This window comes from Mytilus californianus, unplaced genomic scaffold, assembly GCF_021869535.1.
Source record: "Mytilus californianus isolate M0D057914Y unplaced genomic scaffold, xbMytCali1.0.p SCAF_5, whole genome shotgun sequence".
NCBI classification, from domain to species: domain Eukaryota; kingdom Metazoa; phylum Mollusca; class Bivalvia; order Mytilida; family Mytilidae; genus Mytilus; species Mytilus californianus.
This window is the reverse complement of record NW_026262701.1, coordinates 110,319,100-110,346,735: the sequence shown is the minus strand read 5'-3', so window position 1 is coordinate 110,346,735 and position 27,636 is coordinate 110,319,100. Positions and strand designations below refer to the sequence as shown.

Genomic DNA, 27,636 nt, shown 5'->3' with positions numbered 1-27,636 from the left:
ATACAGCTGAACGTTTACTTACAGTATCTTAGAAGAGGACCTGACTACTGAAACTTAACATTGATCAATGAACCATGAAAATGAGGTCAAGGTCAGATGAACCCTGCCATACAGACTTGTACAGCTTGCAATCATTCCACACACCTAGTATAATTGACCTTTTTCTTCAAGTATTAGAAAAATTGACAAAAACACAAAAACTTAACATCGACCAATGAACCTTGAAAATAAGATCAAGGTCAGATGAAACAGACCTAACCACATATTTTTAACCTTGATCACTCAGTGTCAGACACTGATCCATGAAATGAGGTAGAGGACAACAGACATATGACAGACAGAAACTTGGGAACATATGCATCAATATAAAAAGTATGAGGCATTCAGGTCATCTACCCTCTGACATGTAAAGCTTTATACAAACAGTTTTGTTTAGCCCCTGCCAGATTTTAATCCATTTATCTCGCATTCTGCAACTTTTGTGGCAGGAGAGACGAAAACAATGGCAGGACAACAAAATTCCAGTACAAACTTCCTAAGGAATAAATGGAGTCATTTGTATAGATATACTTCTTAATTTATGATCAAATTAATGTGTATTCTCATCTAACAACCTTTCACCTTAAATTGAAGGGTTCTGCACCTTTTTTATGGAATCTGACCAGATTAAACATAAAGTTAACATCTATAGGTCAACGTAGGACCTTCAACAATGAGCAAAACTCATACAGCATAGTTTCCTATGAAAGGCTCCGAAATGACAAATGAGAAATCTTATGGACTGATTTATGTACAAAACAATGAACAAAAAACAAATATGATATACAGCAACAAATGACAGCCACTGAATTACAGGCTCCTGACTTGGGACAGACACATACAGAATGTGGCAGGGTAAAAATGTTTGCGGGCGCCCAACCCTCCCCTAACCTTGGACAGTGGCGTAACAGCACAAAACATGAACAAACCATAAAAATTCGTTGAAAAGGGCTATACTCGTCAGATCGATACAAAGCAGAAAAACAAGTAACAAAAACATAGACCAGACGTGGCAGGGTATTTATACAAAGCCATTTTTGGTCCCTGAAAATGTTGAAATAGTACTATTCTTTAATTTATAAAAAATCTGTCTGTTATGTTTTCAAGTTAAAAGGCAGAAATATGTAAATTGGTTGAAGTTTAACATTTAAAAGGGCAATAACTCCTATAAGGTCTGATGCAATTGGAACAAATGGGAAATTGGTAGATCTTGAAATTCAGAACCATCAGATTTTCTCTATCTATTATGATTTTCAAATTATTAAACAAATGCTAGCTTTAATTTTTAGCTGTGACAACCGTGTTGATTGATAGACTTTAATTTAATTCACAAACTATAATCTTGACACCCCGAGGATCAATCATGTCAAGTTGGTTTGAATTGGTTCAGTTGTTTCAGAGGAAAAGATCTTTGAAAACAATCTGACAGATTTCTGTTGACAGACAACGGATGGTAATAGCTCATCATGACCAGTTGTGCTAAAAAGCAGAGGGCATATGGATATATCCTTGTCAGTTTGTCCAGCATTCTGTCTTTAGAGTAAATGGTTTGTTGTTCAAATAATAGAACACCCTAAACTTGGTGTTTTATAATTAACACACACTGTCATTCACAGAAAGGTACCATATATAACAAACAGTAAACTAAGAAAGAATCATATGTACCTGTCCTTGTTCATACTCAGGCTTTTAACTAAATAAAATTAAACATTATTTAATATAATGACATACACTTATTACACTTAACACAATCTTTCATATGTTTTAATTACTTGGAAACTGTAAGAATTCACTTATGTCCATTTCAATATCAGAGTCATCATCATTTATAGTTGTTAAACCTTCAGGAGCATTTTGAACTTCCTGTCCAACAACTGGTACTTCTCCCACAGTAATAGGCTGATTATATGTGGTACCAGTTGCTTGCTGGAAAGGGACTGATGATGAAGCTGTTGCAGTCTGGTATGATACTGCTGATGACTGTAGTACTTGTGACTGTTGTTGTTGATGGCCAAGTGACGATGGCTGTTGTTGATGGCCAAGTGACGATGGCTGTTGTTGCAACACTGATGGTGGTTGTTGGACAATTGTAACTGATGGTTGTTGTTGTTGGAGAACTGGCAATGGATTAGTTTGTTGATAAGTTGGTGTAGTAACATGTTGTGAAACTATGTTTGGTATGTTCGTTGAATAGTTGCTGGACTGGAGTAATTCTATCGTCTGATTGGTGGAGGCTTGTAATGAAACAGATGGTTGACTGGTCTTTATTTCTGATGATTGCTGGGTTGGTTGATTTATTTGATTTGATGGCTGTGATGGACTAGATGTGAATATTTGCTGTGATTCAGAAGGGTCATAACCTACACCCATTGCATTACGTAGTCCTTGAACACTTGAAATATTAGCTGGTTGTGCCTGTAAAACAGAACACATATGAAATCTTTATATATGAGAGTGCAAATGTGATAATTCAATGATTAAACAAAAATTGCTAGTTGATTTTACAGAAATAAGTAAACTTGATAATATATCTATTGGACACTGCTCCCTCATATAAAATAATCTTTCAAGATATAGGTACCAATAACCGCATAGTACAATCCCAAAACATTTTAACATACAGTTGGACTTTGTGTTTCCTTTGTGTTCTTATGTTTGTTCAAAGACTCAAATGGCCAAGACCGTCGGTTTTTTTTTAACAATCAGGTTTATAATCTTAAATCAAATGCAGATTTAAATATATGAAAATATGAATACAGGGCTACACTAGATTCAACACGACACAACATAACATGTCTACACAAGAACATTGAAGAAGTCTTACAGCTTAGAAACGGTAAAAGGTGAAGGATACCAAAGGGACATTAAAACTCAATAAGTAAAAAATAAACTGACAACGCCATGGCTAAAAAAGAAAAAATTGGTAAGGGTTCTTCGGAACCCAGTGTCTCGCCTACTTCTGCTGCTAGTCACAGGCTCAACAAAAATGGGGAAAAAATTATTAAAAATTTTCTTATAGATACTATCTTTTGATTGTAAGAAGCTTCTGTCCAAGTTTGTTAACAGGAAGAAAAACTAAGTCCATTTATAAGTAATATACGGAAAAACAGGAAATATATTTTCACAAAATTTCCTTCTAGATACTAGCTTTTAATCATAAACAAGCTTCTGTCCAAGTTTGGTACAAATCCAGGATAGTTTAAGAAAGTTATTAAAATTTCAAAAACTTTAACCACAGAGTGAATATTTGTGGACGACGCCGACAACGGCGGAATGTAGGATCGCTATGTCTCGCTTTTGCGACAAAAGTCGCAGGCTCCACAAAAGCAAACAGACAAAGAACAGTACACAAAACAACATAGAAACCCAAAGACTGAGCAACGCGAACCCCACCAAAAACTGGGGGTGATCTCAGGTGCTCCGGAAGGGTAAGCAGATCCTGCTCCACATGTGGCACCCGTAGTATAAGTACAAACTTGGTGATATGTCTAATTTGGTAGGTCACATTCAGGGGAAGGGGACGAGATTGTAGTTACGACAATTGGAACATATCCGTCGTCATCTGTGAAACAGATATTCCATAACGGTCAACCAACTCATGATGACGTCCATAAAATTTATGAAGGGATGATTTCAACTTCACCACTTGGAAGTCTTGGTTTAATAGCTTCTTTGTGAGCAGCAACCCTCTATCAAGGAAACCATGATAGGAAACACAAGCCCTCGAATATCGTATCAACTGGGAAATATATACTCTGTATGCAGGCGCTGCTGGAATGTTTCTACATATAAATGGAAAGTTCACAATTGGGAAGCTGAAATCATCTCTATTGTCATAAAATTTGTTTTCATTGTCAATTTCTAGATGTCGAAATAAGAGGCAGACTGAATTATTTAGTGAAAGAACATCATCTATATAGGGGAAAGTGAAGTTAAAAAGGATACTGCTAACTTCTTTTTTTTTTCTTCCTAAGAAGTTCCTGTATGAAGAGTCATGTATAATCTTTTAGATATTGATATCATCAAGAAAGTCCTTATGAAAAAAAATCCGATTTTAAATGGATGATAATTTAAAGTCCATTAAAAATTTTAATTTTGGCCCCTCAACCCTTCATATCTTTGGAAAACATATCCTATAATACTGCTGAAAAATTTCATATATATAGTATTGGAGACACCAAAATTGTTATAAATACTTTCTACAGAGCTCTGATATATAGAAAAGCCTTTCTGAGAACCCCTTAAAAAATTGAGCCAAATCATTTGACCTTAAAGAACACAATAACTTACCTCTCGTGCCAATTCTTTCAGTTCTTTTGTGACCTTTTGTGCTATAAAATATACAATAGTTATATGTTAGCTGGTACTCTTTTTTTTCTAGAAAAATATGATACAGTATTTGTTTCAATTGAAACTACTAAAAGTGCCGCTGTAGGACTACTATTCTCATTTCTACCTACAGCTCTAATGAACAAACAGGGAAACTTTACATTGTGTTAACATGATTTCAATATTACAAGCTAAGACCTATTAGATGTGAACTGCAGATAAAGTCAAGTCACACTTATGGGTCAAAGATAATAAATGTTTCATCAAATAACTAATGTTGTTTTCCCCCTTTTCAGCATGTGACCTTATTTGGGCATAAAGATTCTTGCAACTTCCTCCCTTAAATATACATAATAAGGTGTAGCAAATATTTAAGAAATGTTTTTGGATTGCTTATAAATACATTTTTGTTAGTCAGAAATTTTTTAGACAACTAACAGTTAAATTACAGTTTAGATAGTTTGTGAACAGTATGTAAGAAGTACCTAACTTGTGACACAGTGTGTTTTCATTACTGTGGATGCATTATTATTTACTGGGTAACAATTTCATTAGATTGAGTAGGAAGAGACGAACCAAATTTAAAGGTTTTAAAAGTATCGATTTTCATAGAATTGTACACAAACTTTGGCAAAACCAAGAAATCAAGTATCAATGAAAATATGATTTTTTCTTGAATCCAGGAAAATTGGTACCCACAAAAATAACTGAATCCACAGTAAAAATACAAAAAAAAAACTCTATTATTCCTTTTTATCTTATTTGGTGGTAAATTTTGACTTTAAGATATGGGTTTTGCTCATTGTTGAAGGATGTACAGCGACCTATAGTTGATTACATCTATATCATTTTGTCTCTGGTGGATAGTTGTTTCATTGGCAATCATATTCACATAACTTTTTTTATATGTTTGTATCACTTTTCCTGAGGGACCTAGTACTTAAGTAATGTGTGGAGGTAACTTTTGACTAAGTCAAAATACTGTAAATTCAGAAATAATTGCGTGCATTTATTATTGCAATTTTACAAAAATGGACAAGAATGCAATTTTAATTATTGTGATTTCAGAAAGATCTACATACAGATCTATGTTTTAGTTATCAAAATGCGAGATCTTATTATTACGATACTCACCTAGTCGCATTATTCGCATTAATAAAAACATTGCAACAATCTCTGAATTTACAGTACATGGTTGTATTTCTTTTTCTGAAAAACCATTACTTGATTAAAGTATGGTGATGTGTTCTGTATGGTTGACTTACCTAGTTGTATTTCATTATCTGATGGACCAGTACTTGATTAAAGTATGGTGGTGTGTTCTGTATGGTTGACTTACCTAGTTGTATTTCATTTTCTGAAGGACCAGGAACTTTAGTAATGAGTGCTGGTAACTTTTGACTTAAGTCCACTTACCTAACTGTATTTCTTTTTCTGAAGGACCAGGTACTTGAGTAATGTGTGGTGGTAAGTTCTGACTTAGTCGTTCATTCTGAGTTTGTTGAAGGTCATTTAATAAAGTAGCTGTCTGATCAAGCTTTTCCTGCACTGGATCTTTCTCTTTCTTCATTGATTTTTCTGTAATTTGAAATTAGTACATAAAGTTTTAACCATAATTCAGTATCACATAGATTTATTTTTGTTAAATGATCGGTCATGGTTTAATACAGGGCATTTCATGCTTTTTTTTTGTTGATAAAATGACTTGTCATGGTTAAATACAGGATTTTTCCTGCCAAGTTTTGTGTAAAAATAAACAATGAAATACAATAACATCAATAGATGACATCACAATTAATAGTAGATGTGACGTGATGAACCCCATATGAAATCTACTGACCCATACCAATCCATAGGGGTCACCATGTGACATCATTAAACCAATCATAACATTACTAGTTTACCCAGGGGGCGATAAATAACCATACTATCCAGAAATGACATATATACACCCAGATCAGGGGGATATACATACCCATACTATCCAGAAATGACATATCTACACTCAGATCAGGGGGATATACATACCCATACTATCCAGAAATGACATATCTACACCCAGATCAGGGGGATATACATACCCATACTATCCAGAAATGACATATCTACACCCAGATCAGGGGGATATACATACCCATACTATCCAGAAATGACATATCTACACTCAGATCAGGGGGATATACATACCCATACTATCCAGAAATGACATATCTACACCGAGATCACTAAGACCTCTGAGAGAATCAAAGTCTATATTAGCTGATTTTTCATCAGTAGAACCACCTCCATCTTTCATTTTCTGTAAAAAAAAAAGTAGCATTTCATTACAGTTCACAGAGAAATAGTCTATAGGATCATAGCTTACAGAGACATTTTACCAATATAATTCTTATAATATGAACTTCTCTATGTCTTTGAGATGGATGGATAGTTGTCTCATTAGTAATCTTACCACATCTTCTTATTTTTATATTCAACCTGGTAATAATGTGAACAACAAATGAGGTAAAAAAATATCATCTCTTCAAGTCCTTATAAGGAAGTCAATATAATGGACAAAAAGTATCATCTCTTCAAGTCCTTATAAGGAAGTCAATACAATGGACAAAAATTCAACAAAAGCACCTTGGCCTGAAACTTTTTTTAAATCAAATAATTCTCTTACATCTGCTTTGTTTAGCAAATAATACAGAAATTGAAAATTCAGATTTTTTACTGGAATATCTTTATATTGATTGATAAAGCACTAGTTTTGTACATATACCAGCTTTTCTATTACTGAAACAGTCTACACTGTTAGCTCTATGTCACAGTCTAGCAAAAACTAATTAAGTTAAAATTCACTTAATTTGGACATTATTTGGTTGCTCAAATATTAAAAGTCTCTTCAAATTGGCCTTTTTTACCTAGTTTTCACAAATATGTTTTTGGTCAAGACTAATTCTGACTACAATTCATACATTTAAAAAGTATTAATGGCACATTCTGCTGTGTTGTGGATTTTCTATGTTTTTAGAAGTCCCTATAGTTGTTTACATCCACATAATTCAGACTTTGGTGGATAGTTGTCTCATTGGCAATCATACCACATCTCCTTATTTCATCTTGATTGTGTACTGTTTATTATGGACTGGTATAATTTCCTATATATCATACAGCCAGTGATTTTTATGTCATTGTACTTTGAACGGTAAGCAAGCAACAATCAACCAATTGTGGACCTTTTCAAAAAACATTTTTCATTGTATGGACAAATTTTTCTTAAAATGGGATGCTATTCAAATACTGCATTATAATAAATTATAATGTGTATAAACTACAAACCTGTTGTAATATCTTGGTTTTAGCATGTTTTCCTTTTGTCAGGATATCCAATAAATTATGTGTATAAACAACAAACCTGTTGTAATATCTTGGTTTTAGCATGTTTTCATTTTGTCAGGATATCCAATAAATTATGTGTATAAACAACAAACCTGTTGTAATATCTTGGTTTTAGCATGTTTTCCTTTTGTCAGGATATCCAATAAATTATGTGTATAAACAACAAACCTGTTGTAATATCTTGGTTTTAGCATGTTCTCCTTTTGTCAGGATATCCAATAAATTATGTGTATAAACAACAAACCTGTTGTAATATCTTGGTTTTAGCATGCTTTCCTTTTGTCAGGATATCCAATAAATTATGTGTATAAACAACAAACCTGTTGTAATATCTTGGTTTTAGCACATTTTCCTTTTGTCAGGATATCCAATAAATTATGTGTATAAACAACAAACCTGTTGTAATATCTTGGTTTTAGCATGTTTTCCTTTTGTCAGGATATCCAATAAATTATTTTATAAACAACAAACCTGTTGTAATATCTTGGTTTTAGCATGTTTTCCTTTTGTCAGGATATCCAATAAATTATGTGTATAAACAACAAACCTGTTGTAATATCTTGGTTTTAGCATGTTCTCCTTTTGTCAGGATATCCAATAAATTATGTGTATAAACAACAAACCTGTTGTAATATCTTGGTTTTAGCATGTTCTCCTTTTGTCAGGATATCCAATAAATTATATGTATAAACAACAAACCTGTTGTAATATCTTGGTCTTAGCATGTTCTCCTTTCGTCAGGATATCCAATAAATGATGTGTATAAACTACAAACCTGTTGTAATATCTTAGTTTTAGCATGTTCTCCTTTTGTCAGGATATCCAATAAATTATCCACCATAGCTATCGCATAGTCACCACCACTCTCAACGAAACTCATTACACTGGGGGAAAAAATAGATATACTCATCAGAGAGTCAATGAAGCATGAAATAATTGTATCACGGACAGAGAAGGAGACTGTCAGACACCAAACATCCATATAAAGTGGTATTTAGTATTTCTCTTACATAAATGTACTTGTTAGTTTTTCAATTGAATTGTTTCATATTTTTCATGTCGGGGCCTTTTATAGCAGACTATACTGTATGGGTTTTTCTCATTGTTGAAGGCCGTACAGTTGCCTATAATTGCTTACATCCACTTCATTAGAGCTTTGGTGGATAGTTGTCTCATTGGCAATCATACCACATCTCCTTATTTTTATATTCATTAGACCTCTTGCACTAATTGATATATTTCTCCAACATGAGATAGAGATCAAAGTTTTCCTGAAGTTAAATGTTATCACAGCAGAAAACATTCACTGTTCAAAGATGGCACTGCCAAAGTAAAACCTTACTATCACAGGGAGTAAGGTGCTTTGAAGTTATTAAGGTATAAATAATTGTTTTTTCTATATCGACAGCACTAAATGAATTGTTAGGTCTATTTGAGGTTGGTTCACCCCATTTTTCTATGATTAAAAATGGATTCAAACTTAATTTGTGATTCTATATAGAAAATAAGCATACATTCACAAAGCAAAACACAGAATTTTGGTCTTATTTCTTAAATAAATGAAGGTGAAAAAACTGTCGAAATAGGTGCAATTTGGGTACCCTCACGTTACAGCAATTGAAACTGATAGTGGTGAAATAAGGTTATGGAACCATAAAATAAAGACAAATAGCCAGAATTATGAAAGTTATTATACATTTGACCAATCAGTGGATATGTTTTGTTTTTTAAAGGTTTTGCATGTGATATTGGAGTTTACTGTGGAGTTATATTGGAGTTTAAAGTGGAGTTATATTGGAGTTTACTGTGGAGTGATATTGGAGTTTACTGTGGAGAGATATTGGAGTTTACTATTGAGATATATTGGAGTTTACTGTGGAGTGATATTAGAATTTACTGTGGAGTGATATTGGAGTTTACTGTGGAGAGATATTGGAGTTTACTATTGAGATATATTGGAGTTTACTGTGGAGTGATATTAGAATTTACTGTTGAGTGATATTGGAGTTTACTGTGGAGAGATATTGGAGTTTACTGTTGAGTTATATTGGAGTTTACTGTGGAGTGATATTGGAGTTTACTGTGGAGTGATATTGGAGTTTACTGTGGAGAGATATTGGAGTTTACTGTTGAGATATATTGGAGTTTACTGTGGAGTGATATTGGAGTTTACTGTGGAGAGATATTGGAGTTTACTGTTGAGTTATATTGGAGTTTACTGTGGAGTGATATTGGAGTTTACTGTGGAGTGATATTGGAGTTTACTGTGGAGGAGTTTACTGTGGAGTGATATTGGAGTTTACTGTGGAGTTATATTGGATTTTACTGTGGAGTGATATTGGAGTTTACTGTGGAGTGATATTGGAGTTTACTGTGGAATTATATTGGATTTTACTGTGGAGTTATAAATAGTACACTTTGTTATTTCCTAGTTTTTCAATTAAAAGCAAATATTCAGTCTATTGTGGATTCATTGTTATTCATAGGATACCAATTTTACAGGTTTTGTGGGTAAAGAATAAGCACAAATTGAAACGATCAATTAATTACATATTTTCTAAAGGCGGGTATGCAGACTTCACTAAATCAAATATCCATGAAAATATAATTTTTCATCAATCCACAAAAATTGGTTTCCACAAAAAATAAATGAATCCACAGTATTTGGATCTTTTATGTAATAAAAAAGATTTTTTTAAATAAAATATAAAATGTTACCTTTTGGCATACCCTACTCCTGTCTCATCGCCATATGTTGATAGTAGTATGTCTGTTTCTTCCTTTGTCATGTTAGCAAATGTTGAGTCGTACTGAGGAGCATATGTACCAAACGGTCCATAATTCAAATACTGTCCTGTAAAAATAAAAGCCTTTGGTAATATAGGGTTTAACGTTTTGATATTAGTGCATTAAGAGACTGGTCGTTTTGATATAAGTGCATTAAGAGACTCATTTGTGAAACTGATGCAGCAATTATTTCTATAAATGTCCGAGATTTAATGTTAAACAAGCAACAATCCAGGGATGGAGTAATCGTAATCTGTAATCGTAATCGATTGTAATTGATTACATCTTTTCCAGTAATCGACAGTAATCTGTAATCGAAGATATTTTCGATTACATGTAATGGTAATTTAATCGATTACAGCAAAAATTATGATGTAATCATCGATTACTTTTCGATTACATTTCGATTACTTTGGTAAAATAGCTTGATGAAATATAATCTATTTTATATGAAAGTATGTATGTATTCATCACTTTATAGTACAGATATAAATAAAATGTATTGATATGACTTAAGAGTTTATCAAATGCCTTGTTTCTATCTATTGGCTCCAGCTGCTTCAACCAGATCTATCAAATTATACTGTATATCTAGCTTTTGAAACAAATGACTTTTCTTGCTGTCAATAATTTAAGACCTTTTATATAAAAATAAGAAAATAGATTTAAATAAGAAATAAGTCTTAAGTTAAAATCTGTACTATATTGCAGTAGTAAGCTTATTTGTATTAAAATTCCTTAAAACATAATTTTCAATAGTAGTTGGAATTTTAGCTTAGAATAGATAAACATTTGATTCATTATAATGTTATGACATAAAAATTACAAAGTACACGAAATCCTTTTGACAATGAACCAATGGCTATGCATTAAAATTCTTGTTCAGAAACAGAGATACATGTTTCCAATTTTTGCACAAAAAATATAAATTGTTTATAATTTTGAAATGAGAATACAAAATTCTCAACAAACTTCTTGTCTTTACTAATCAGATGAACAAAGACTTCTAATCAATAAGATGAAGACTTTGTTTTGATTTCAATTATGTATAATTAAGAGGAGATTTACATGATATTGCCCCAGGTTATAATTGTACTCCATTGGCAGTATTATAGCCTGTAATTAGGGATGTTGTCAAAACAAAAGGATTAATTCATGCATGTAATTACAAATCATAAATTTTCATCTCTAAAATTAGCTGAACTAATTAATTATTCTACTTTTTTATAGTTTTTTTTTCAGAGTAAACTTTCAACATTGTAATGAACTATATTCAAATATAGCTGTTAATAATGAGTAAAAACAAAAAACTTAACTTTAGTCAGTATGACAGCAAAAATTTGCAAAAATATGGAGATAATAACCTAAAATATAAAGAAGTGATTGATGCAATGTGATGCCATTGCAAGAACTTTATCACCAATCATTCATATTGAAAACCAAAATTTCTAGAATTTTTGAATATTTCGGATCCTTAGACAGTAAGAGCTTCCATCTAGAAAACAACTGTCAACATAAAATTTGGAAACAATGCTTTAAATGCTATTTTTGTAAAGTTCAAAATTTCCACTATACATACATTAAACAACATAATTGACTTTGTGTTTAACTTACTTTATTTAATTTGTAAGTTTGTAGCATGTAATTGACAGTAATCGAAAAGTAATGTAATTACTTTAGCTAAAGTAATTGATTGCAATCGATTACATACAAGATTCAGAGTAATCGATTATTAATCGATTTCACAAAAATCCTTCAAGTAATCGATTATTTATCGATTACATTTGTCAGTAATCGTGCCCATCCCTGCAACAATCAATCAATTAATACATATGACTGTACAGAGAACATCATTCCTTAAAAACTTACACTCAAGTCCAATACTACAATTTGTATGTGCTGCTTCTCTGCCAAGCAAGTGACATTTACAAGGAGGAGTAAGAGCTTGGAGTCAGTGTAATGTGTCAGTTCACATGATTTCCTGCAGACTGTTACCATGTAAAATAGCAAGGAGTAAGAGCTTGGAGTCAGTGTAATGTGTCAGTTCACATGATTTCCTGCAGACTTTTTTCATGTAAAATAGCAAGGAGTAAGAGCTTGGAGTCAGTGTAATGTGTCAGTTCACATGATTTCCTGCAGACTGTTACCATGTAAAATAGCAAATTAAAAATCAAACTAAACATGTTGAACTAGTAGTATCATGTTAATATTGCAGCTGGACATTTACCAGCCATCAAAGAATCAATCAATCAAAATAGAATGACAGACAGACTGACAGGGTGATTCCTTAATACCCCTAAAAACTCTGAATACAGTTTTACAATATTCAATATCCCTGAAATTATTCCTGATGTCCTATATATCCTAAGAAACTAATATCCAATATCCTAATAAAAGAGAAAAAATATCCAATATAATGAATATAACAAGCATGAATATCCAATAACAATGTAACCTCTAAAAGTGATCTTTAATAGGATTGCAAGGGTTGAAAGGCATTTTTTATCTGTAGATGTAAATGTTCAATCCTTGGAAATTAATATTTACTTTGAATAAAACTAGTAAAAATAAGTGGAGAATTTGTTTACTAAAATTTTTTTTTTTTTAACTGCATATGTAAACACAATGAAGTACATACCTGTAGTGACTCTGTTTCTCTTGACTTCTTTGTACCCTAATTTATTTAACACTATATATACACAACGAAGTACCTACCTGTAGTGACTCTGTTCTTCTTGTCTTCTTTGTACCTTAATTTATTTAACACTATATATAAACACAATGAAGTACCTACCTGTAGTGACTCTGTTCCTCTTGTCTTCTTTGTAACCTGCTAAGGATCCTCCACCAGTTCCTAACTTCCCAATCAATGAACCAATGCTAATCACACGTTCATTCTTACTCACTAGAAAATATTTCACACACCAAACATTACATAATAAACTGCTTCGCTGAGCGCAGCTGGATACGCCCGCAGAGGTCCAACCCTGAACAGTTGGGGCAAAAATGGACATAATATTCAAGCTTGATACAGGTCTGAATTTGGATTGTATTAAATATTTGACATATTATATAGGTTTCTGAATAAATGTAGTCAAAGAACTTGAAATTGGTTATATGAATTGAATTTATATTAATTGTAATGTAATGTAAAATTTATAAAATTCTAAACGGAACTTACATCAATAGATATAAACAATTCACCAAAGTTTCATAAGAACTGCTGAAAGCATTTTTGAGTTTTCGTCCGAAAACTGGAAAATCCCCCTTTTTTTATGAATAAAACCCTGTAACTCGGAAACGTAAAATCTAAAATATATAAAAATCAAAAAGGGAGCTCATGTCAATAGATATAAACAATTCACCACATTTTCTTGCAAGTTGGTGAAAGCAATCTTGAGTTATTGTCCGAAAACTGGAAAATCCACCTTTTTTTAATGAATAAAACCCCATAACTCGGAAACGTAAAATCTAAAATTTATAAAAAAACAAAAAGGAGCTCACGTCAATAGATATAAACAATTCACCAAAGTTTTATGCAAATTGGTTAAAGCGTTTTTCAGTTAATGTCCGACAGACGGACGGACGGACAGACGGATAACGGTATACCATAACACGTCCCGTCAACGGGCGTATAAAAATATAAATATAGTTTTTCATCCCACTAAACCAATGCTATAGAGTATTGTGCGTACTTTAAGTATGTTTATGGTAATTTGTTTTCCTGGAATTTAACAATCATGTCACATATGTATTCTTCTATAAAAAATGTTGTTTTTCATTTTCAAAGAATTATTTTTGCAGTTTTATGAGTATCAAGAATAAATCATATTAATCAATTAACGGAAATCTCACATGAATCTGTATTTCACATTCTGTCTTTTTTTTCAATTTTGATAAATATGATATTTTTTGTAAGTCCTTTAAATCATTGAGTACAATCTAATATTACACAATATAATGCCTATATAAGTATTTACCAATTCCATCATTGTCAGGGTTCAGTAATACCATAGACGTACTGCCATCATCTCTCTTACGAAGAAATCCCAACTAAAATTGTAGAATATGTCAGATAAAAATTACTGGTACAAGATTGTATGCCAAACTTTCATATTTAAAGGAATAGGGCTAGGAAGGCATATATTAGGCCCTAAAAGTTTGTCAATTTTATTTTACATCTAAATGTTAAATTTACAATCTGAAATATGCAAATTAAGATAAATGTGACATTTTTCTGTTTACTGCTTTTTTAAGATAGTCACAATTTCTTTTTAAATGAATACTAAAGATCTATTTCCTTCTGTAAAACATAAGCCATGCTCTTCAACCAAAATAAATCTGTTATAAAAATAAGTATATGAATTAGATACACATCCTTACAAAAAATTATGTTGGTCCAACAGGTCCATATATGTGGCAAATTTTGTCAGAGGCAAAAACTATCAAAGTTCAAATAAAAATTAGTCAAAATTATGATTTTTATCATTAGAATGCACAATTCTGACATCTTAGCTACAAATTGAATTTGTCAAAGCTTGTTGATTTTGTAGTTTGAAAATTATATAAACCATGGTATAATAACAAGGATTCATTGTCCAAAATCCCTTGCTTTAGAAAGAACTCCATCATGAATTGGCAAAAGAATTACTTCAAAAGCGTGGTCTCATTATACACGGTACACAATCTTTTTCTGTAGAAAGAACCCCCATCATAAACTTGTGTAAGAGATTTATTGTAAAGTGTGGTCTCTTTACATAGAAACTAATTGTGCTCTCATTATACACTGTCAATAATCCATTGCTGCAGAAAGAACCCCCATCATAAACTTGTGTAGCAGATTTACTTAAAAGTGTGGTCTCAATAAAACATGTCCATAATATCTTGCTGTAGAAAGAACCCCATCATGAACCAAATTTACTTAAAAGTATCACCATGGTCTCATTACAAAGATACATCAGTCTCAAATTAGCAACAGGATTCCTAAAAATTGGATTGAAATTTTCAAATCTAAGAGACCCTATGTTAGACAGGAGATGAGAGCTGGTATCATAATTGACACTTATATGAGAAGACTGCATTAATTTTCCGATAGCAGCATATGTTACAGAAGTTTGACTTGTAACATGACACAGAGTTGAGACAAAGAGGTGCTGTATTAATAATAAGGCTTTAATAAGTTTGTTAGAGGTTTCACTCACCAGGAGATTTTCCTGAAGCAAAATAGGTCATAGTATTGTGCTTTTTATAAAAAAATAAAGTACAGTGAGTCGACTCTCGTTATCTCGAAGTCAGCTGGACCAGAGAAATATTTCGAGATACCCGTAGTTCGACTCAAACGAAAACCGGAAGTTTGACAGACCAAGGGACACAACTCTTGCTTAGCTTGGTAAGGCTAAAATAAATTCTGATGAATATGGGTAGGGGATCGATATTCTGGTCTCAGAGCGATGTATGTGTATGTTATGGTCTTTTATTACATGTATTATAATAACATTTTACGATTTTCGTCTCTAATTTATTTCTCTGTACAGTTACAATTTTTTACTGTGATTTTTAGCTCAGAGAGTAATTTCCATTCAATCTTAGCGTTATTAAAGTTGACAAAATTGTTCATTCTCATATACAAGAAATTTTAGAAAATTTAGATTTCTTTTCATTTCAATCTTTTTCTGCAAGAGAAATACAAAAAGATTGAAGATGCCTGTTGAGTAGTTTTGAGTTGATCACCAACGGAAGTCTTAATCCCTACTTTATACACAACCAAGCTCATTAGTGTATGATAACGGTTAATTATTTTTAAAACATTTTATATAATTTTTCATAAACTATAACAATGTATCACTAATTATTTATCATGGTGATCAAAGATAATCTTAGGTAAACACTAGTGGAAAAAGAATGTCATAAATTGATACAGTGGTCAGTGACTGGAAATTTAATTACACATGTATTGTCAGGTGAACTCTTCAATCCATTTAAATCCCTGAGGACATGTTTTGACATATATGTATTAGTTTGAGATAAATAATGAATTTTGAATGCTTTTGTCAACCAAAATTTCGACTCATCCAATTTCAACTCATCAGGAGTCGAAACACATATATTTATATAGAACAAAGTTCAGGACCATGAGAAAACTTCGACTCATCTGAAATTTCAAGTCACCCGAGGTCGAAACAATGAGAGGAGAGATAACTGTAGTTTTATCAGTGATCAATCTTCCAAATACTATGAACTATTCTGCTTCAGGAAATGCTCCTGATATGTGAAAACACTCTGTGTCATGTTACAAGTCAAACTGCTGCAACAAATGCTACTATCCAAAAATTACTGCAGTCTTCTTGTTTGGTTCTGTAAAATGTTTATATGCCTGTCCAAAGTCAGGAATCTTGTCAGTGGTTCTTTTCTTCCCTTTATTGTCATTTTTTATCTATTTAAAAGATGTCAGATCTCCCATCATTTCCAGGGATATTTTGTCTCATTGGCTTAAACTGTGGATTCATTTATTTTCGTAGATACCAATTTTCGTGGTTTGAGGAAAACTTGCATATTCATGGATATTTAATTTCGTAGTTTTGGCAAAGTCTGCATACATTCCTTTAGAAAATTTGTAATTCGTTGAATATTTAAATTCGTGGTTTCCATGTACCAACGAAATCCACGAAAATTGGTATCCAACGAATATTAATGAATCCACAGTACCCTAAATTCATTATTTATTCATATAAGAAGCATCTATAGTAATACGTTGCTTCCTCTTTAGTGAGGAGAAGTGATAGAAGCTGATGCTATCTATCAACTAACACTTAAATTAGACCGTTGGAATCCTAACAGATCAGCAGTATCTATAGTAGTGCATTGGGCTTGCTCTTCATTGGGTGATAAGAGCTAGTGTTATCTATTTACTTACCCTTGAATTAGACTGTCGAAATTTTAACAGATCAGCAGCATCTTTTGCAGCGTTCTGGGCCTGTGCCAATATTTCTGAAACACTCAAGTTATCTGGTACAGCTTCAAATCTACCAATTCTACAAAATATAGGGAAAAAAGATACTTTTTTTGTATCGGAATAATTATTCTTAAAACTTCCCTGTTTGTTTTCAATTTCTGCATAAGAAAATAGTACAATATAAAAAATCTGAATAATATGATATTAATTTTTTCTGTTTTATTATTCTTTTTTAAGTTTAATTGTAGCACTATATATTATGTAAGCTTAATTTATACTAGTTCATCTTTATAAAATAAGAGGTGAACTCATTTCATTTTTTTTAATTAGAAAGGCAGAAGGATATTCAAACTCATAAGTAGAAGATAAATTGACAACACATTGGCAAAAAACAAAAAAGGACAAAAAAGAACCAAACATCAGTCTACAAAACACAACATAGAAAACTAAAGACTGAGCAACAGGAACCCCACCAAAATTCTGGGGTAATCTCAGGTGCTCTGGTTGGGTAAGCAGATCCTGCTCCACATGTGGCAACATCCTGTTGCTTATCTAATTACAAATTTGGTGGTAAGTCTCACTTGGTGAAGTCACATTCAAGGAAAAGTGGATGGAATTGTGATTACAACAATTGGAACATATCCATCATCATCTGTGAATCAGATATTCCATAACAGTCAAATCAATTTGTGATGATGTACATAAAATTAGTGAAGGGATATGAGTCCAAGTTTACCACTTGAAACCCTTGGTTTAATAGCTTCCTTGTCAGTAGCAATCCCCTATCAAGGAAATCATAATAGGAAACGCAAGCTCTGAAATATTAAATCATTTTGAAGATATATACTCGATATACAGATGCTGCTGGAATGTTGCTAAATAGAAATGGAATGTTCACAATTGGGAAGCTGAAATTATCTCTGTTGTCTTAAGTATAGCTAGATGAAAGTCAAGATATGACACAGAATTAACTGTATCTGTGGCATCCTTTATTTCAAGTTAGATGGGATAGATGTGTTCAACACAGTCACCAAACTTTGAATTATTTAGTGAGAAGACATCATCTTTATAGCATAATGTGAAATTAAAGGATAATTCTAGCTCCTTTCCATTCTTCCTAAGAAGTTACTGAAAGAAGTTTGCCTCAAATCAATGAAGGAACATGTCTGCAAGAAGAGGAGCATAGAAGGTTCCCATAGGAATGCTAATTTTTTGTTGAAAAAAACAAAAACATCCTCCAACTGTAACAAGTATGTTATCAATCAAGAAATCAACGATCTTGACAATGTCAGATTCAGAGAATTTTTTCTTTAAATAAGAGTGTTTTTTTCTTAACAAAGTAATATTTATCTGAGGGGGCGTCTCTTCCTATATATATATATAAAGATGTGCCGCTGGTATAGGCAATATTTTTGGAATGTCAAATCTATCAATGGGGTGCAATTTCGCAGAGGAAATATAACAATTGGTAGAAATTTATGTCAATAGGTCATAAATTTCCAACTTCTGATAAGATTGTCTGTAAAAACTGTGTACTGATCTTATTGTCTAATTATATGTATGATCCCATATGTCTTACATCTGAAGATGTCATAGATTGTATTTCTGATTGCTGGGAAAACATATCAATTGGTTATGATTTCCCTATGAAATATATGATACGGTATGTATTTATGGCCTTATGTTCCACTGGAGACACAGAGGATAGGTATGTATTTATGGCCTTATGCAGCAATATATGAATATGGGGGGATAAACCCCAGATCTGTATGTTGGGACGCCCCTCGATTTATTCCTACCTAAAATGAGATGTTTGTATCTATATTGGTCAATTTCTCTTTATGAAACAAAGTTGAACAATTTTTTCAATCTGTCTTTTAAGTTTTGCATGGGTAATACTTATGTAAAGGGTAGAAAAGTCAAATGTTTACTCTTCTCTATCTTTAGCTCTTTGTTTCTGTTCCTTTTCTTCCTCTACAATGGCTTCCATGACAGCTTTAGTCTCATCATCTGGTTCGTCTATACCTAACTCTTCATAACGTAAACTGGCCATAAATGGAAGTGTTCTCTTCATAACAAGAAGTTTCTCCTATAGAAATACACGTTATACAGTTCAGTTTCTATATCAATCAGTTGTATAAGGATGTAGTAGCACATCAACATGTTTCAATTGATCAAATTCATTTGATTTAATGTCTATGTATAGATAAATACCATAAATATTGGGCTTAAGATTATAATTTCACTGTTTTGCATAAAAATATAAATGAATTATCTCCCTTGAAAAAAGCATATTCAAAAAATTACATTAACCATAAAACAGGTGAAAACATATAGTTTTACATGTCTGTATTTTGATTTGATATAAAATTTAATTTTTTACTTCTGATTTTAGTCAAAATTTCACTTTATAAACTCGGAATAAGGATAAAATTGTATATAAAATTAATATTACACAGTGAATTTTATTCAACAAACGCATTAATATCTTTTGAAAATTTTGAAAGAATCAAGTGAATTAAGAATTGAAAATAGAAAGCATTAAACATTCTTTTCTCTTATTTGGATTTTTTTTTAAACTGTGAAAAAGACCTTGACAGGAAAACTTAATAATTACTATATTTAGTAACACCTATTAGGGTAAAGGGATTTTCAACTACCTTATCCGACATCAAGAGACATACCCCTCTTGTGAATATCTGTGTATAGATTTATTCAATCTATTTTTTGATTGTGTATACTGACCTTACTCAGTGTTTTCATACCAATTTGAAACAAACGTTTGGCCTCCTTGTTATAAATAGTCTCTGGTCTGTTGTAAGTCATAGCATTATTGCACATCAATACAAAGTCTTTCTGTAAAAATTGATAAACCATTTAATTATTCTGGTAATTCAACATTACATAATTACATTGATTGTGATGATTTTCATAATTTCGTTGTAGAAGAAAATTTATTCACAAAATAAATCAACTTTTATTGTACTTAGTTAATATCAAACAAATGTAATTGTCAGATGTGGTGACTGGTGATTACTTTATATGTATAAAATAAGAAAATTATTTAATTATTTAAATTTAAAAAATATTACTTTAATTGATATATATATAATTACTAATAAGCAACATAGCTTAACATAAAACATAACTAATGTATAGACATAGACCACAACATCTTTCTTCACACTGAATACTCAAACAAAAATATTAAAATCATATTCAGTCACTTATTAACATTAAACATCACTAATGTATAGACATAGACCACAACATCTTTCTTCACACTGAATACTCAAACAAAAATATTTAAATCATATTCAGTCACTTATTAACATTAAACATCCCTAATGTAAAGACATAAACCACAACATCTTTCTCCACAGTGAATACTCCAACAAAAATATTAAAATCAGAGTTATCACACAATATATTCATATATAGTTGTCTTAAAAGTCGCCTCCCAGTCTGCCGGTATAAATATTTTAAGATTACCTTCCAGCTTATAATTGTCAATCCCAGGTAAGAGAAGTATACAATATTTCTATAATTAATCTATGAAAATAAGAAAAAATGTGCAACTTAGAACTCCAGCATGACATCTCCAGTGATAAGCAACCTAGAGCAGGGGTTCCTTTTAATATTAAGTGTCAGGGTGAAATGGTGGTAAACTTCATGCTTTGCTCAATATTTGTTGCAAATTAGTCTGAAATAAAATCTTGAGCAATGGTCAGGTGGTGTTGTTTTTCAGTCTTTGTCTTTGGCTTTAGCATATCCCTAACAAGTTCATTATATAATTGACTAGTTAATATTTTGAATCCCTACCCTATACTCCAGAACACTTTCGTATTCATTGTTGTCTATTTTGACCATCATGGTACTAAAGTCCATTGGGTGGGCTATAATCATGGAATATCCAGGGGCAATCATATCATTCACAGGGTAGGCAAAAAATCCATTCACATCCTTCCTGAAAATAAAATACCGTATAAATAAAATGTATTAATGAAATGCAAAGGAACAGTCATTAAACTATAGAAAAAAAACAAATATTCTAATTATCTCTAGAAAGGAGTTTAATATAATTTCTGGATTTTGTATGACAAATGTGCTGTTAGTTTTAAAGAAAGATCACGATTTCTTTGAAAAACATACGCTTGCATTTTATTCTGTATATATTTCAAACAGATTTTTAACACTCCACGTTCTGCATCCCCTCTAGGTCTTGTTGGAGTGATGGTTTCCTGTGGTCTTTGTGGGGTCTGAACATGAGCATCAGCATCATCGTGTTCAGTATCTTCCGATTCTACATCTTCTGATGGCTTCTGTGATAATGGTGGCTGCTCCTCTTCCTCTTGGGACACCTCCATCTCTTCCTCTGTGTCAACAATGCGCTGATGGTAGTGATGCTTAGGTGGTCTCTCCTAAATAAGAATAGTCAAACATCAGCAGGACTTAAGTAGTAATTGGTTACAATGGAGACTTAAACATAGTGCAAGACTTTTTGGCATATTGAAGTGCCTGAGAAAAGTGTTACAAAAATTTCACAATGTTCATGAGACAGATCCGACAGATGGAAAAAAAACAGGACTCGACGGACATAACCAGTATACACATGCTTTCAGAGCAGGGGTACAAATAGTACATATATATATTTCAATATCTAAGATGATGTACTATAACATAAAATAATTTTACAATGTACTATATATTCAATATCTTTAATATCAAAATTCAACATTTCTGCATTCTAGATTATTCAGTATTTATAATACTACATGTACACAACATTTTCATCTAAGAATCTTTTTTAAATATAAAAATACCTTCATGTCTTATTTATATCATGCCAGTACTAACACACTGATCACTAAGTAATACTAACACACTGATCACTAAGTTAATCTAACACACTGATCACTAAGTAAATCTAACACACTGATCACTAAGTAAATCTAACAAACTGATCACTAAGTAAATACTTGAGGACAAACAGTACCAACTAGACATCATTGAGATGGGAGCCATCTCTGTGGGCCCTGCTGTAAATAACGTGTGGTAAAAAATTTGTATGGATAAGCTGATATGAAGCACTTTATTAAGTTTTGACCTTGACCTTTGACCTACAATGTAGGAAGTTGTACAAACATTATGACACACCCTCTGGTGTTGGTTAATATACATGTCAAGTATAAAGTATGAAATTATAACGGTTCTCTAGATATAGAGCGGATACAATTTGTTACGGACAGACTGATTACAATAGGGCGACCCGCCACTAGGCGGGGCCCTAATAATTATGAAGTTACCTCTTCACGTCTGTGATGATCTTTAGATTTCTTCTTCTTTTTCTTTTTGTGTTTATGTTTCTTACTTTCATGGTGAGGACTATGTGCACTAAGAGATTCGCCAACCTTCAATACCAGTCTTAATGGTTCCTTTTCAGATCTCTCTTCTGAAAGAAAAATTATTATAGTGTCTGTTAATGATAAAAGTCAGATACATGTTATATATACCATATTTAGAAACATATTCAGTCTTTAGATTTCTATGTTGTATTTATTGTACTATTGTGTACCAAGTGACTTATTAAAAAGTGCATACAATGAATATAAAAATGGGGATTATAAAGACAACTCCTGGTACTCTAATGTTCAATTATTCAGCAAAAAATCAAACATTAACCTTTCAATTTGCAAAAATCTTGGTAAAACCAAATTTAAAGTACTAATAAAAAAACGACTAAAAGATGATTTCCTTAAATTCTGGAAAAGTATAAAAGATTCTACTGTTTCGACACCTGATAAGCAAGGCAAATTAGACACTTTCTTTAAATTTAAGTCTACATTCCAGTTTGAAAAATATTTAGAAATAAGAAATAAAGATTATCGGTCAATGCTATCTAAATTTATAATAAGTACTCATTCTCTACGGGTAGAAACTGGACGACATGAGAGAAAATACAAATCTCTTGGAAAGTCGATCAGTTTTTAAGCACCACATCAGTCAATATCGATTATGGTGTGGAAGCTCTTCATTCTAAAAATGTGCGCACGATCCAGTGATCAGGAAGGACGTGCGCCATGCGCCAATTGCGCTTTTCGACCATAAATGTCGCATAGGGTGACAAATGTAAGCGCCCACATGGCGCACGATATTTTTCACTTCGTTTTTAAACTTTAGATACCGTAAAATGGATTTCCGATCGTGAATCGTGTCGCCATGTTTGTGTACAAAACTGTGTAGTTTTCCCTCCAATGATAGGAGCACCACCTATTGATTATTGGGACGTCTCGGGCGTTTTCTATGGTAATAATAGCAACATGCGGTATAACTGATTACCCATAATATGTAATAAATCATCATTCATGATATAAATTTTTATAAACAACTTTAAAGGAGTAGGTCCAGTAAGGGCCGATTTTGGCCTCAAATTTCAGGTTCATCTGATGAAATATTTTGGACACTTTTTAAACACTCAAGTGTCTACTTTAGTAGATTCAATTAGTTTATCAGAAAGATTTGGACCGATTTAGTCACTAAAGACGCTCAAATTCAGGCTTAAATATTAAATATCTATCAATTATGCCATAATATGTCACCTTTCAGATGGTTTTCGTCAAAAATGAAAGTGGCCGCATTCGTGTTCATCTTCGACCTTTATATATGATATGTATTATCATCAAATACAACTTACATTTAAATATTAAGAATGAACACGAATGCGGCCACTTCCATTTAAGACGAAAACCGTCTAAAAATTAGCTCAAATGCTAAAATTGTGAAGATTTCAGTAATTTAGCATGACTTAATGATGCTAGTACCCGATACATGTGCATTGTATTGTCAAAAACAGCCCATATTTATGTAATAGAAGTATTCTTCTTTCCAATAAATAGCTAAAAGTTTATATTTTAACAATTTTGTAAAACTGCTATATTTTGGGGCCAAAAAGGGGTCTTACTGGACCTACTCCTTTGTGAAATTTGGCTAGTACAGTCGAAAAATTTTCTCTAATTATAATCTTTTAAGTAAGCTTGCTATTATTTCGAATGAAAAACCCTAAAGCCTTTTTATGAACGTAGTATTTGTTTCCATAAAAGGCGCTTAACTGTCCTTGTCAATGTTTTGGTCTTTGGCTCGTTTGAACATTTTGTAAACATGCCTTTAGCGAATTGTTGTTGTGTCTTATCAATTAACGTTACTCTCTACTGTTATTCTTGTCATCGCAATGATGTAATAATAATACAAGAAGTGCAGAGGAAATGCCAGAAACGTCCTCTATTACTAATAAGGAACGTCTGGAATAAAGTTTGGCAATCGACGAAGACCCAAATTTAATGTAAAGAAAAACATGAACATGAACAAGGCAACAATACCAGTTGTAAATAAAGGTTATCGTAAATATTGCCCGGTTTGGAAGAAATTATTGTATATTCATTGAAATTGAAATTACAAAGCACAGAAACAATATCCATGATATCAATTAGAATCATACAGGTAGTGTAAGTACCACTGCCTCGTTGCTGAAATATACATTTTATTTTTAAATTATTTATTGTAAACGAATGGCCCACTCATTTGACAACATGGCCCATTAATTCTAAAAATGGCCCATTGAATTTATTTTATGGGGACCCTGGGCCCATAGAGAAAAAATCCTTCCAGATCACTGACGATCAACACTTTTACAATCCTAAAAATAGAAGCATTCAATTCTTATTAGTTTTATGCTACAACCACGAAAATAAGAGTTATATGAAGCTTTTTGTTTGTGTTTGTATGCATTGTTTTAACATTGTCAGGGATAGCATGTGCAGTCATAGCTGTTGTATTTTATACGGAAATAAAGTTTAATAGTGGAGTGCCTCATAATTGTCAGCCAATCAAAATTACTGATTCTAATTAAACATACATGTAATGTATATTAGAATCCTTGGTTCCAAGATTATCATGATTATAGAAATATGAATTCCAAGTATCGATTTAAACGTCTTTACAGGGATAATGATTATGCAGTGAAATAGTCTTTAAAAGTTCATTTACGCTTTGATTTCTGGTTAAAAAAAAGGAACCCAACTTTTGTTGATCAGAACAGAGACATATAATACAAGAGATTCGCAACTCGACGAAATCCCGTAATAACACGCGGCCACTAGTTCAACCTCGCGAGATCTCCTTAGGTAATAAAGTCATTAATAAAAGTATTAAAAGTACTCGAAGTAAGGACGAATGTTTAAGCATAACATAAACTGTTTCAGTGTTAAATTTATCATAATTAATTAAATAATTTGAGTACATATATAATTATTTATTTTAATGTAATTTTGATTTTAGATTTGTATTATTGAAAAAGAGACATAATTTGATAATGTATTAAATAATTAACACTTGATAAATTGTGTTAGAGTTCATTTTATTTGATAGTTACATAATCGGTTTCTATTGAATATACACTTGTCTCTGAGACATAATTTCACAGTGTGACATGTATATTAGGTTTGAATTATTCGATGACCAGGTAAATCACGAACATGTTATAAATAATGAGTTTTAATTGACACCTTAAGCTTGTAAACAAGAAGTTGTTACACCACAGGTGTCCACACTCTTTCCAAAAATACAATTCACAAAATGTAAAATTAATTAATGTGGAAAAAAACTTAATTTATTTGTTAATTAGTTGTTACTCATGATAGGCTTTGTTTTTTATTCTTGATATTTATAAATTATTAAAATTTTATTTATTTTTATATTCATCATTTATTGGGCTTGCATTGAGTTTTTTCTGTAGGATTGTCGGTAAATGTTTTATTTCTAAGTGTTGTTTGACAGTTTCATCATAGGCTTGCATTGAGTTGTTTTTTAAATGATTGTCGGTAAATTTATGGTTTCGTCATGTTCGAAGTGTGTATTGAGAATTAATATTTAAGAAAATTACAATTAATTTCTCACGAAAACAAAGCTTTATTAATGTGCACGCAATATGGAAAATTCCGATTTTATTTCGTGGGATGACAATCTTAATAGTTACGACTTAGATATACTCCTAGTTGAATAAACTGATAACGAACTCTTTGTTGATAGTGAAAAGGACGAAAACATAAGTGAGAGACCAACCAACAAAAACAATTGACAATACTGCATTTATAGATGGATAGAAAAAAGTTGGGAGATCAAATGGTTTCTACGGCAATAGGTGAAGTAAAATGGGCTGAGTTTTAACTTTGTTTGTATATGATTAATCTTATCATTAGAACACATTTTATCAATAACAAATTATTAGAATTAGTTTTTTGTAACTTTTAAATATACTTGCATGCTTTAGCTGTGAAAGGTATCGGCATTATCCATTAGAAAAATCGTGAGGCGTAGAACCTTTTTCGCAACAATAGCGAGTTTTTACCCATAAATCTATCGGATTAATCGGCTTTCCGGTGGCCACGTCATTTCATTGACTGTTATATAGACTCTACTAGAGTTGCGAATCTCTTGTATTATATGTCTCTGATCAGAATAATGTCCCCTGAAAATAACTGAAATAAAATTGTAATCTAGCCCTCAAAATCTTAGCTAAAACCCTGGTTTGCATGTTTGTTTACTTATCATCATACTTCCAAGAGAGACAATAGTGACCGAGTTTACTTAAGTTAGTACATGTAGTTTACACTGACTTTTACCAGCCGTTTACTGAAGCTTAAAAATTTGGCCTCGGTAAATGAGCCAGAATATCAGTCTGCTTGACTGTCAAACAAACTGTATCAAACAAAACATAAAATATTGTATTTGTCATGGTGAAAGGCTGTAACATACCTTCATGTCGCTCAGATTTGTGTTTTTTGTGCTTCTTTGTTTTCATTTCGCCGGCGTCAAACGCTTCGGGATAAGGAATATTCGGTGTCAGTGAAACGTTTATTTCTAATTTATTTCTAATGTCGGAAAAAGATATTCCGGATTTTTACACATAGGATAAAAGTTGTGTCCAGATTGTTCCTTCCTAGACAGTCCAAGTTTAATAAAACTTTTGTTTTAAACGACAACTGAAGACTACCATAACATCTTTTTAAAATTAAGGAATGTATCTCCCTCATGCAAAGCTCTGATTCCTTGCCCGGCTTTGCCTATACTTTTTGGTCCTTTTTTTGTTT

At 32.1% G+C, this 27,636-nt stretch overlaps 1 protein-coding gene across 2 annotated transcripts; it reads right to left on the bottom strand.

Annotated features, from left to right (window-relative positions):
- Window positions 1-1,737: 1,737 nt before the first annotated feature.
- Window positions 1,738-27,380, bottom strand: LOC127700597 (bromodomain-containing protein 7-like). Of its 2 annotated transcripts, XM_052204146.1 has the most exons (16): window positions 27,302-27,380; window positions 22,798-22,943; window positions 21,644-21,912; window positions 21,314-21,458; window positions 20,237-20,347; window positions 19,423-19,580; window positions 17,453-17,570; window positions 14,520-14,592; window positions 13,370-13,444; window positions 13,178-13,213; window positions 10,471-10,606; window positions 8,528-8,636; window positions 6,556-6,667; window positions 5,785-5,946; window positions 4,330-4,370; window positions 1,738-2,454 (listed from the first exon to the last, which is right to left on the bottom strand). In XM_052204146.1, the coding sequence occupies exons 1-16, from the start codon at window positions 27,345-27,347 to the stop codon at window positions 1,804-1,806; spliced, it is 2,388 nt and encodes a 795-aa protein (XP_052060106.1). In that variant the 5' UTR covers window positions 27,348-27,380; the 3' UTR covers window positions 1,738-1,803. The 2 variants fall into 2 exon arrangements, with proteins under 2 accessions (XP_052060106.1, XP_052060105.1); XM_052204145.1 differs by lacking the exon at window positions 13,178-13,213 and having other exon boundaries at window positions 13,334-13,444.
- Between the last annotated feature and the right edge of the window lie 256 nt (window positions 27,381-27,636).

Coding starts and splice junctions, on each gene's coding strand:
- LOC127700597 (XM_052204145.1), bottom strand. CDS start 27,347: ATGAAAACAAAGAAGCACAAAAAACACAAATCTGAGCGACATGAAG. Junction 22,944..27,301: donor CAAATCTGAGCGACATGAAG/GTATGTTACAGC, acceptor TTTTTCTTTCAG/AAGAGAGATCTGAAAAGGAA. Junction 2,455..4,329: donor TGAAAGAATTGGCACGAGAG/GTAAGTTATTGT, acceptor TCTGTTTTACAG/GCACAACCAGCTAATATTTC.